At 39.0% G+C, this 13,321-nt stretch overlaps 1 protein-coding gene across 1 annotated transcript in view; it reads right to left on the bottom strand.

Annotated features, from left to right (window-relative positions):
• The window catches only part of LIX1 (limb and CNS expressed 1), a 51,846-nt gene that overhangs the window by 22,405 nt on the left and 16,120 nt on the right, over positions 1-13,321 (bottom strand). Inside the window, exon 2 of the mRNA XM_010388632.2 lies at positions 10,597-10,760. Coding sequence (XP_010386934.1) covers positions 10,597-10,760 — 164 coding nt within the window. The remainder of the gene's footprint in view (positions 1-10,596; positions 10,761-13,321) is intronic.

Genomic DNA, 13,321 nt, shown 5'->3' with positions numbered 1-13,321 from the left:
GCACGGTAGCTCATATCTGTAAACCCAGCACTTTAGGAGGCTGAGGCTGGAGGATCACTTGAGCTTAGGAGTTTGAGACCAGCCTGGGCAATGTAGTGAGACCTTGTCTGTACTAAAAGTCAATAAATAAATAAATAAATGAAACAAAAAATAAACTTCCCCAGCTCTGATGAATAAAAAATTCCCCCCAAGACTAACTCATTTTGGCCCTGTATTTTATCATAGATTAAGATGACCAACAAGCCACCAGAACCCTATAGGGTACACTATGAAGATTGCTGCCAAGCCTAGGCCAGGAGTTTGGACCAATAGTTCAAAAACTTTAGTGTTCATAGTACAATTACCTGGGAACTTGTTAAACATGTGTATTCCTGGGTCCAAAGCTGACCTACTGAATCAGAATCTCTTCAGATGTGTCCTGGTGGGGGGTCTGCATATAATAAGATTTGCAGGTGATTCTGACACATGTGGACCCAGGACAACTCTTAGAGGAGTGTTGCTGAAACCTCTGCCCCTGCCATGTCTCATTTCTAACAGGCAGGAGCAGAACCAAGTTTTGTGGGGCCTGAGGCTTACACAATTTGGGGCCCCTGTTTAAGAAAAACAATATGAAATTACAAGTAAAAAAGTTGGCATTGTGACTTACAAGGAGCCTCTGCAGAAGCTTCATTGTCTTCATTATAAAGCCACTTCTGCTAACACCAGAAATGCTAATTTCTCATTAGAGAAACTGCTTCTACCCAAGAGTCAAGGAAAGTAGCATTCAGATTTTAAAAAGTCCTTTATGACAGTTCTTCTAAAATTAGGTCCTTAGGAAGTACATAAGCACTACTGACTTAACTAACTGAGGTCTCAATTTCATTTCTCTGCTTAGCAGGTTTTATTTCTTCTATGATTATTTTCCAGGGTGTCACCCTATGTAATGTCGAGATTCAACCAAGATTAATTTGTTGACCAGTAGGCTGTCCTGAAATAAAATAATGACTAGTTAACTATTTAGCATTAGCAGAAGTTCTTATATTAATTGAAATAAAATTTTGGTAGTCATGTATGTGTTATAAATAGAAATGCCTAATAAGAAATTAGTTTTTTTCATTACTTATTTGTGAGATACTTTAAAAACTATTTGTAGGTGTGTTACTAATTATAGAACCATTTTCTGGCCAAGCTGAAGCAATTTAGACATGAAACAGTAATTTTCCTAGTAGCCCTCATTTGATTAATGATTTTTTTCCATGCTTTGTATTAGAAAACAGGCAGGATACATGTGTTGAGTAGTTGTTTCTACATCCCAAGGTTTTACTTTACTTACATCCCAACTACAGTGCTTTCTTTAGAAATGTATATGGAAGGACATCGATACAAGTAACTTTCTCTCCATCTTCAACAACAGACTTTCTACAATTATTCATACGTGTGTTTCAAAGACATCAGGAGAAAAATTGTCTCCAGATCTAAAAGGTATAAAACACATTTTAGGTGCATTTTTATTGGTGCCTCCCAATGGTAGCCAAGGAGTTGAAACTCGGTCTGTAAGAAGCAGGATTTTAAAACAAACAAACAAAAACAGTAATGTAATAGCTAATGTGACAGATTGTATCTATTTGCAGATTCAAAGCTGAAGATACTGTCCTCACTGGGGTCAAGGGCAGGTCAGTGTTATTTAGGTGGCATTCATTCAATAGCACATGGTACCCAAGGTGTTTCCCAAAGCTGGGACTTTGGAGGTGGCAAAACCAAATGACTCTGTGAGAGGTGAGAATTCCTGCCCAAATCCTATCGGCTGTTAGGTCTGTCATTCAGGTGGTTGGGAACATTTTGCTTTTGTGACTTGGAGTCCGACTTTTAGCAAGTGACTTGTGGAGTTTGTGCGTACTGCCTGACAGCTCTGGTCAGTGTCACCAACACCTCGGTTTCATCCTGACAGCAAGCCTTCACGAAGAATGCCACAAACCAGACCCTGTTGGTAACGGACCCCCTTTCAGTACTTTAAAACCTGGACTACCCTGACCAAAGCACGAACATTTGCATGTGTTCCAATTTATCTAATTGTGGATATATTAGCATTTTTTCTCCTTCCAGATGGTGATGTGAAAAAGGGCAACCGTTAGAACTCAGTCACCCAAGTTAATATCGTGCCTATCATATAGGTCAGGGTGGCTGCAAATACGTTGGGAACAATTTAGAGCTGTGTGTGTGCTGGGGATGGGGGTCTTAGCTAGGTGTGGGGGAGGGGACTGCTCTGGGAGTCCAATTTTCAGAGAAAACTCACCAGTTCCTGTCAACTGAAAGAAATGTTTCATGCACATGTTGGGTCAGAATGTTATTTTTATAATATAAACCACCTGGCCTTCTCCTCGTTTACCTCTGCCGCAATGCTATTCTACACACATACCTAGACCAAGGTCCGTGGTAACTATTACAAGCCTATGTTGTGCTTTGCTCCTTGAGGTTTTATTCCTTTTCTTTTCTTTTTTCTTCTTTTTCTTTTTTTCAAGTTAAGGTGTAGACAAGATGAATTGATTAGGGCTCAAGATTTGGGTTTATTTTTATAGTTGCTTTGATGTGAAAGGACTTGGCTCTGATTGCATAAGAGCGATGGGGGGGAGTTAGGCAGAGATGGAGTCAGGCTTTCTTCCCCACTCAGCAACTCACTAAGCCGGTGAGCATCTTTCTAAAGTTTATGAATTAGGGGCTGGGAGACTCCTGTGGAGATAGTCCAAAGTCCTTATTTACCCTGGGGCCTTTCCTAATCATTTCTTTCACTATATTCTATATTTGGAGGTCAAGAATTTCTATTCGCTTTGTTTAATAAAAAAAGAAACAGATTAAAGTTAGGGAAGGATGCTGGGGAATAAAGGGTCTCATTAAAGCAATATGCACTCCCAATTTCATGGGCAACTCATTAAGGTCTGATAATTAGCTGACATATGACTTTCAAATGGTTATAACTAACCTTCCCATCTTGAGTCTCATTAGTTATAAAACAGGATGCTTTCCTGTGGAGATTTCCACCAGGAAATACCTCCTTTAGAAGTTAAGTTACATTGCATAGCATGTCGTCCATCTGAGTCAAGGTATACCACCCTAGAGGCAGAGAAGAGGTCATGGATAATTTCAAATAGAAATACTAGGCATTAAAACAGCATTAGTGCTGGGCAATAGTCTCAAGTTTATAGCAGGAACTAAATCCCTATTTGGGATATGGAATGTCAAGGCCAGGCCTTATTTAACACTCAGCAAAAAGAGCATTACAATTCCATTGAGTCGAGTGTATGAATTAATCAAACTTTCTTAGTCATTCTCTACTGGGAGAAACTTAATTTTACAAACTTAGTTTATTGTAATTTAAATGTACTTTTAATTCCATGTACTTTGAGAAGACTCATTTAATGCATGAAAGTATAAAATGCGTTTTTATGTCTGATAATGCAGGTGAAGTATGCTTACTGCCTTAAGTAACTAAAATTAAACAAAATACTCCTCATCTTGTTTAAGGCTGTATGCTCCTTGGAAAAATAGTTTTTCTAGATATCAGCATAGGCAGTGGCTTTGGTTTGAAAACCAGAATGGCATACAAATCAAAACCCTTCAAATGAATTCATTGCCTTTTAGAGACAGAGCTTTGCAAGGAGCTCATCTGCGCTATGTTCCACCCCGCATCTCACTACTCTACAGCCCTGTTTTGCAACCCCAAACATTGGTTACAAATGGAAAAAAGAAAGGTCAATCAACAGTTTGCCTATGGAAAAACTGAATGTCTCAACTTCATAGAGTGCTTGGCATTATTCAACTAGCCTAAGTACCAGAACTTAGTGCTTAACACCTGTACTTATTTTCTGTGAAGCCATTTTAACAACAAAATAGTTATGTGAAAAAGATATAATGCCCTGATGAGTGTCTCACACTCCAAATAGATCGAGCTATCACATCAATGTCTTTGCCAGGATGCATTTTTTTATTCAATCATAATTCATGCACATAAATAATCACATGCCCTAGTACTATATTCAAGGCAATTTTTGCTTGTTAGTCAAAATAAGAACGAAATTCTTTAATTCAAGTCATTCCAGCAGATGCTATGTGGAAGACCACGTCACTGACTTGAAAGCAAAACTTGAATCACAAACCCTTTAAATCAAAATATAAAATAAGATAAAATACTCAAGTTCCCTTTTGGATTTGGAAGCAAAAACAGCTGCTGCAACAATGAGTGGCTTTCCTTCTGAGTTCATCAAGAGGAGAGCCAGACGTGGTTCTGATGGCCTTTGCATTGCTCTATTGTAAAAAAATGGAAATTACTGCAAGTTTTCATGGTCATGATATGTGGCTAGGGAAGGATTAACTGCCTAGACAAAAGTGGCATGAAGAAAATATGTCTAGAATACATGAAATACTTAATGCTTGTAATATTAGAAAATGATTTCTTTTATAAAAGATCCAACAAGTACTACTGTGTTTCAATACAACTTTCGGAAAAAAAATAATTTTTAATCAGTAGAGTATTTTATTTACTGTTTAGAAATGCAGAAATGAAATTATATTTTCACATCTATTTTTCTATCCTGTAGTAGTTTATGAAGGCCTAGTCTAAAGGCAGGGCTATGGCTGCTTTCTCTCTCTCTCTTTCCTTCTCACTCTGTTTCTGTTTTTTGTAGGTTGTGGTGTCAAGGCTAACTGAAAATTCTTTAATTAGCTTTCATGGACACAAGCTTCCCATTTACTTCAGTGAGAGGCTTCTTTGCATAAAAACCAGTGGTTTGTGTCCATCAGAGCCTTTGTCTGGACTGCTTTCCTTTGATTAATGAGAAAACTAAAGTTCAGTCTGAATACTACTTTCCTAAAGAATGAATGAGCATAATCTCTTACAGCTTTCATGAAACTGCCTGAAACCAGAGGGATTAGTCCCACAATCCAGTCCCATGCTCTACTTCAAGTATTTTCAATTACTTGGCACCATTGGTGGTGACGTCCATGGCTCAGTAAGAAGGCTACTGCTGGCATAATGGTTTCTCCATGTTTCAGCACATGGTCTTGGCATTAATAATCCATTGTGAAATGATTTGTAATGCACAGGGGTGACATTTGATTATGTGAAAGGCATTGCAGGAATGAGCATGTAGGCTCTTACAGTCCAAATCCTGGCAAAAACATGATGAAATATTATATGGTGAAAATAACATTTAAGATGGTTTCTGAACTGACAAAGAAAAGTGTAAGCACATTACTTTAGGAGAAATGTTCTTTCTTTTTTCCCGCCTGGTTTTCCTTCTCAAGTCATATTTTGGAGGGCCAAATGGGTGAAGGGGCCAGATTTGGCAGCCAACCACCCAAACACATTTTCAAAACATACTTGATTCAGGAAATTCTGGATCTTTTTAAGCAAAGATGTTAACAATCCTCCTGAGAACCTTAAAATACGACGATTTAAACATCAGGAAAAGGGGACCCTAAAATGATCAGAGAAATCACCAAGAGGCCTCCCTGCTGAGGTGTTCAGTTTTTCGTTTTGTTTCCTATTTCTTCTTTTTTTTTTTTTTAAGACCACAGAAAGATGTTGAATTTATTATCTAAGGGAAGTGCTATCATTTTGGGTCAAAATTTATGAGATGATAGGAAAATTTATACTTCTCTGGGTAGCAAAAACAAAAACAAAAACAAGAACACTAGAATTTCTTACACTCACATCTTCTAGATCCATTCACCAATCTGTCAAATGCATTATATTCTAGGTAGAGTATAATGAATGTATGAACTAATATAACGCATGCCTGGGTGTGCGTACTGCCAAATCTTGGTTATTTATGGTCCTGAGAGTTGGGTGGGGAAAAAGTTGCTATGTATAAATTAAATCCGGAGAGAATCACAAGGTCTTTTTAATCAATACTTTGAAATTCATCCATTTTCAAAACTTTAACCACAGATATGAACAAAATAATATCAGCTGATTTTACTGTTACTGACTTTTCCTCCTTAGCCCACTATCTTGCAGACTTAGGTGAATAATCTTGGCTATTGGTTACATACAAGAATGGACAAACATTAACTTCATTTATTCTTTGGATTTATTATTCATTCATTTGGCTATTCACTTAACACAATTTATTAGGCACTTTATGCACTATATGCAAAACACAGTGCTTGAAGTCATGGGGAACATAAGGATACACACCCCGTCCCTGGAACTTACATTTCAGTAAAGGGAAAGAACGTGCACATAGGTAACTTGAGCATACAGTAGAAAACATTGAGACTAGTAGAGAAACAGAACGCTGCTTTGGGAAATCACAGGAGGCAGAGAGTTCCATCAGGGAGATTCAGAGAAAACTTTTTGTTTTCTCTGAAAAATTTTTGTGGAGTCCTGGGAGATGGTCAAGGTTTAGATATGAAGAGAAGGTGGCAATAGCATTTCCTAAGTAGTTCTCAATCTGAGTATGGGAATGGTTAGAAGAGGTCAAGACACGCATGAGGAACAGTTAGGTAGAAGCATCAAGTGTCAGAAAAGGAAATCGGGGAGATAAAACTGGAAGGGAAAGTTGGACCAGCTGTAGAAACTTTATTGCCAGAGTAAGGAATTTAGGCTTTAATAAGAAAGTAATAGGGAGCCATTGAAGCCCCCATTTTTTACCTTTTATTTTGAAATAAATGCTATGTTTATAGAAGAGTATCAAAGATTGTAAAGAGTTCCCAGAAAGTAGTCCATATCACCTAAGTTTTCATGTTTCGATGAATAATGATTTATATAGTATTCTTATATTACACTTCTATGATTATATCCTCTCTTTCATGCTTAGTGTGGTGTGTCTTTTTTCCTTAATCAGAAATGCCAAAGATCTGTCTTTCTTATTTGTCTTTTCAAAGAAACAGTTTTTGATTTTGTTAACCAAGTTCGCCAGTTTTTGTCCCATTTCATTAGTTCCCCTGAAGTTTCCCTAAAGCTATGTATATGTTCAATCTAATTTTAAAACCAGATAGTGTACATATGCAGTGTCAAAAAAGTCCCTTGATCTATCTTTTAAGCAGAATGCTGTCTCTAAGTCCCACATAACCACAGAGCTGTGCTTTTCTGTTATGATTCTGCTTGGACCATGGTGGGCCATTTCAATTTGACAACCTATGCTTTTCTTTAACTCAAAGAAAATTTCCTCTGTTATTTATTTCCTCCCCTCTATTTCCTTTGTCTCTTTCTAGAGCTCTTACTAAATTGATGTTTACCTCCAAAATTTATCTGCATGTCTCCTGTACTGTCTTCCATCTCTGTCTTTTTGCTCTAAGTTCTAGAAGACTTTACTTAGTTATTTCTTACTAATTTGGCATCTATGTCTGCTCCTCTATTTGTTCCTCTTTAATTCTTTATCCTTATTGTTCTAATTTGGCAATCATATTTCATTTTCTTGCTCCCTGCTTGCTCCATTTTAATAGCTGTTTTAGAGAGAAATATCCTTTCAAAATTTTCTGAGGATATTAACTGTTATACTCTTTTTTTTTTTTTTTTTTTTTTTTTTTTTTTGAGGCAGAGTCTCACTCTGTCGCCGGGGCTGGAGTGCAGTGGCCGGATCTCAGCTCACTGCAAGCTCCGCCTCCCGGGTTTACGCCATTCTCCTGCCTCAGCCTCCGGAGTAGCTGGGACTACAGGCGCCCGCCACTTCGCCCGGCTAGTTTTTTTGTATTTTTAGTAGAGACGGGGTTTCACCGTGTCAGCCAGGATGGTCTCGATCTCCTGACCTCGTGATCCGCCCGTCTCGGCCTCCCAAAGTGCTGGGATTACAGGCTTGAGCCACCGCGCCTGGCCAACTGTTATACTCTTTTACATTCTGTGCTGCTTGAATTATTTTGTTCTTTTGTTTGCTTGCCTTTGGTCTTTTTTCTTATGCATTTGGTTTTCCTCAAATGTTTGGTGATCTTGTGTTCATTGGCATACATGGACAAACAAGTACATTAGTTTAGGTGGCTGACAAAACCTTCCTCTCTGATTGAGAATGTCTGTTTCCCTAGAGGGGCTCCCCTGAATGAGAGGACTGCCAGGTGCTTCATATTGAGTGGGGTGTGTTGACAGGCAGACTTCACCTTAGGATGCTCGATAACGGACCTGCAGGCGCATGTGGGTTGGAGAGCCTCTTCGTCAATGGCTGCCTTTCTTTCCCCTTTGCTGCCTCTCATCCTTGTCTTTGGTGTCTGGGGTTACATCAAGCTCTGTTCTGAGGCTTCTATACTCACATTCAAATCATCCTCATCAGTCAATTCACTTTCATTTACCAGAGGTAAAAACATACTGCTAACTACTGTTCGGAGTGGGGAAGGCAACATGTCACTGGATCAATGCGTCGGAAGTTTTGAAAGCAGTTCTTTGATTAGCCTTGAAATTACCCCAGGACTGCCTCCTGCTCTTTGCATTTGTTCATGTGACCCTGGAGTTTCTCTAGCTCTTCTTTACTTTCACAGTACATTTCTCCTATATATATATTTAGACTGTGGCATCTGTGCCCCTAATAATTTGATTCGACTCTCCCAGAATTGCCTCCAAAGTTCATCTCTTCCAATGGCACCCTTTCTTCCTGCCTGCACTATTGTGAATTTACTTATTTTAAAACATGTCTTTGACATTTTAGGGAATTTCAGACTAGAAAAGAGTTTGAAGAATGTGCTAAGTCCACTCCATCTTGATTCAATCGTGAGACTTTTTTATTTTTATTTTATATTCTAAGAGCAGTTCATCTTGTTGATTCTGGTCCATCTTTGCAGGCTATTTGAGAACTGTCAGAATATTCAGTGGCTCAGTCTTAGTTGTCCTTCCCAGCTTTAATCATGGCTTAGGTGTCTGGAAGCCAGTGATGTCAGTTTGACCAGAACATGTTTTGTCACTGGACAATAGGCAAGGTTGTCCTATTTTCACAAGCAGTGCTGACCACAAGAGTAGGAAGGAGCCCTCTAAATCCTTACTGAAGGACACTGTCTCTACTTCTAAGCCCCTATTTTACTCTAACTGTAATTTACTGTAATCTAATTCGTATCCCATTTTCTCCATTGACATTACTTTCTGGAAGGTTGATAAGGATCTCACATTCATCACAGTCAGTGGAAACATCTCATTGGACATCCGTCCTGTGGCTAACCCCTGCTCACTTCATCCTCAGTCTCAAGTTGTCACATCTCTTGGTTTCCATAAATCCCCTCTTCTGGTTCTTTGTCTCTTTCTGGGAAATCTCTGGGCTTTTTAGAGAAATCTTTCTCCTTTTATTTCCCACACTAAAAGTGTTCCTAGGAGCATTTCTTGATCATCTTCTTATACCACACATTCTCACGTGGCAGTGGTACCTGTAGCTATGGCTTCAGCTTAGAAACATAGGCGTTCAAACCATATCTCCTTCTTGAGCTTCAGGTCTTACTTTTTTTTTTTTTCTTTTGGATAGGGCAAGGCGATTGCTTTTCTCTGTTTGGCTTCCAGGCACTTCATACTGACTGCGTCCTCACCTTTCACATACCAGCTCCACTTCCTCCTGTGTTCCCCACCCAGTAGCTAAAGTCAGGGCTGACCACTGGTAAAGGTGAAGGTAAAGAGACTTGATTAGGCATGAAAGTATCATCCCAACTTTCTCCTAATGAAATCCCTTCACCTTTAGCTCCTGAACATGCTGTGTGTGCAGCTCGTCTCCATGGGCACTCATCACTATCAGCCTCTCGGCCATTTAAATCGTTTAAATCCAAAGCATCTTCATGCTGTGACCCAAGTAATCTTTCTGAAGTACATTTGAATACATCACTCTTCTGGTCAGAATCCTTCAAGGGTTCTGATTTTATACAGGATAAAACCTGTACTGCTTTGCAAAGTATTTACATCTCTTATGGTTTGATGTGAGTGCCTACCTGTCCTCTCCCAATAGTTCCTTGCCACACACATTGACCCTTATGTTTCCGTCATTCTGAAAATGCTGTGTTTCCCTATGCTAAGAATGTCATTTTCCCTTTTCCCATTGGCCAAGACATCATCAACTGAATGCCTCAGTTCACGTTTATATTCCCTGTGAATACTTCTTTGACTTCCCCTAGGCAGCAGAGGTTTGTAAGTCTGTTTATTAAATTATACCCTTCCCTCACTCAATGAAGGATTTGAAACCATGTAAAACAGATACACCTGGTAACAGGATACAATAAATGAGTGAGTTAATAAGTTCAAAGGGAGAGTAAAGGTAAAAATATAAACAGTATCAGGTATGAAGTTAGTGTTAAAAATTATGTGATACTATGTTCTGTAGACTTACACTACAAAAAAAACCCTGAAAATTTGCCTTTGGGCTTTTTAGTTGACAGACTAAGAGAGAAACTTGATTGCTTATGAGTTTCACGGTATCCATAAGCAAGAAATAAAACATCTTTGCCAGTTATTGAAAATTGAAGGATAATTTACTCAATTAAAAGGGTATTTATAAAGGATATTGGCAAATTTAGAAATTCCTTTCCCTTTGTCTTCATTCGTAGAATATGGTACAACTTTGTTCACTATTTCCAAGAAAACTTACAATGTAACCATTTTGCAAAAAGGTTTACTTTACTTTAACCCAATGAACTTTCACTGACAAATTAATGGCTACTTCTTACCTGAAAGTTGCCAAAACAGCTTCCCCCTGGGAGGGTCACGTAACTCACAAAGGGAGGCCCAGGAGCTGGCAGTGACTCATAGACCACCACGCCTTCACTTGGGAATGCAGCCCTCTGCTGCTGCTTGCTTTCCCAAAATTCCTGTAACATTGACACAACGTTCACTGAAAGAGATAAGAAACACCATCAGTCTTTTTTTGTTTTTTTTTGAGACAGAGTCTTGCTCTGTTGCCCAGGCTGGAGTGCAGTGGCGAAATCTTGGCTCACTGCAAGCTCCGCCTCCTGGGTTCACGCCATTCTCCTGCCTCAGCCTCCCAAGTAGCTGGGACTACAGGCACCCGCCACCACGCCTGGCTAATTTTTTGTATTTTTAGTAGAGACGGGGTTTCACCATGTTAGCCAGGATGGTCTCGATCTCCTGACCTCGTGATCCGCCTGCCTCGGCCTCCCAAAGTGCTGGGATTACAGGCGTCAGCCACCGTGCCTGTCGAAACACCATCAGTTATTAAGGATGGACATACTCTGGTGCAAAACCAAACTTTTATTTGCAAGTTGGATTCTGTAGCATGACAGTTTCAGTTTAAGTAGAGCTGGGTATGTGGATAGTGGGGTGTGAGGGCTTTTAGCTGTGAAAGAATATACTTTATTTAAATATATTTAAAGTATGTTAAAATATACAAGTTAACAAATGCAAATGTGTATATTTCTTAATGAGTAAGGCTCAAGAAGTGGTTTTGGTACCCTAATTAAAACAGTATAGCAGTATTTCAAATTTACTCTATAAATTAATTTTTAATATAAAAATTAAAAATCTCATTCTGCTTTGAGCATTTGTCTTAGTAGACTTTATCCAAAGCTGTGATTATCTATGGTCCCCTTTCTCATTTCTCATAGACTCTTAAGCCTGCAAAGATTTAAGAAGAGAAAGTCAGAAAGAAGGAAACTCTTTCATGCTCCTTCTACCCCAATCTAAACGAGAATGAAAGGCAGTTGTGGAATAAGCAGGAGGCTGGAAAAATCCATGAGTGAAACTAATAACATGAAGACCTTGTTAAGAACAAGGTCTGTTCAAGTATTTCAGAAAACATAGTAATGGCTAGAGCCATATGTTTTAGATTAAATGACCTGTGATAGCCTGCAGAAGTTCCAGATCAAATTAGGTTGGTTTGTTTATCCTGTACTGCAAATTAAACTGTAGAAATTAACAAGGATAATAGAATTGTAGAGTCAAAAGTGACCTTATAGGTCATGTAGGCAAAGCCCTGCCTAATGCAGGAATTCCTTGCCAGCATTCCTGACAGTTGCCCATCTGGCCTGTACCTGAACATGTGGAAGGACCTAGTACTTGCTACAACCTGAGGCAGCCTATTTCAACTGCTAATGGTTCTGTAAAAGGTCCTTTTAAGAGTGAACTGAAATCAGCTTTCCTGTAAGGTTCATGCAGAGGGTCTACTTCTCATTTCTGAGGCCTCAGAGAAGTTTATTTCCTTATCCACATGAGAGCCCACCACATGTCTGAAAGCAGCATAGGACATCTGTTGTTTTGCTTGCCTGGCATTCACTTCCCTTCTTGTGGAAATAGCACCGAGATGTTCCTTGAAGAATCATGTAGTCTCTAGGGGTGCAGGTGGGAATCTGGCCATATCCAAACCATTTAGGGACAATGAGTGTGTTGAAAATGTTGAAAGTTTCCATTTTCCAGTGGGGTTTCTGGAGCAGTAGGAGGTAAGCATGGCACTGCCTGAGCAAGAAGAAAATCTGGCTGAGAAGAAAGTCAGCCCAGAGAATGGTTCAGTAAAGAGATGGAGAAAGGCTAAGTTCTGACGACATAGTTTGAGCTCCTGGTTCCAGTTATGCCCATAATCCAGGATCCCTGATTGGACTTGAAGTTATCTAAACCAACCCATCTGGTTTTTCCTTAAGCCATTTTCAACTGGCATCTCTCACTTGCATATGAAAAGTACACTAAACAAATAACACTCATGTTTTTTCAAGTTCTAGATTAAATAGTTTTTGCTCTTTCAAATATGCTTCATGTAACATGGCATCTATGTACTTTGCCATTATCCTGAATATATTCTTGGATCTGCTTTAAAATTCTGGACAGTGACATTTTTCAGAGAGTCTGGAATATCTCAGAGTTTGATCTGGAGGCAAAAATCATTGTATAGCCACTTTCTAAGCTGTTTACTAGAGCACTGGGTGTCTGTACCTTCTCTGTAGGTCACTGATCAGCTTCATGGTATATAGTTCAGGCAAATTCTGGCAACTCCTAAGGAACTGGTTGCCTGTGTATATTTAAAAACTGCAGTGTTTAGTAATTTAAGAAGTGATTTGGGAAAGAAATCAGGAGAATGTTAAGAGTAGTGAGGGGATACTTGAATTAATCAATAAAATACACATTGAATGGTCAAGTTGAGAATTGGTCATTACAGAGCTTTGTAATTTTTTTGAAAATATTTGAAATAATATTTTCTACCAGTTGATATAATTCAAACTAGAATTAGAACTTTTATTTTCTAAACTATTTTTCTGTCCCCCACTCTCCTCCTTTTCCTCCTACCCCTGAGGAAACAAGTATCTATGAGCTAGCTGACTTGAGTCTCTGCTTGCAGTTGACCTCCAGAAGTCAGCAGAGATGTCCTGAAGATTGAAGACTGTAACTAATGCCAGTAGCCTGTTGCTCTTCTTGTCGACAAGGACTATTAGCCTCCTACTTTGTCAG

Source organism: Rhinopithecus roxellana, chromosome 3, assembly GCF_007565055.1.
Source record: "Rhinopithecus roxellana isolate Shanxi Qingling chromosome 3, ASM756505v1, whole genome shotgun sequence".
NCBI classification, from domain to species: domain Eukaryota; kingdom Metazoa; phylum Chordata; class Mammalia; order Primates; family Cercopithecidae; genus Rhinopithecus; species Rhinopithecus roxellana.
This window is presented reverse-complemented; position numbering and strand designations above follow the sequence as displayed.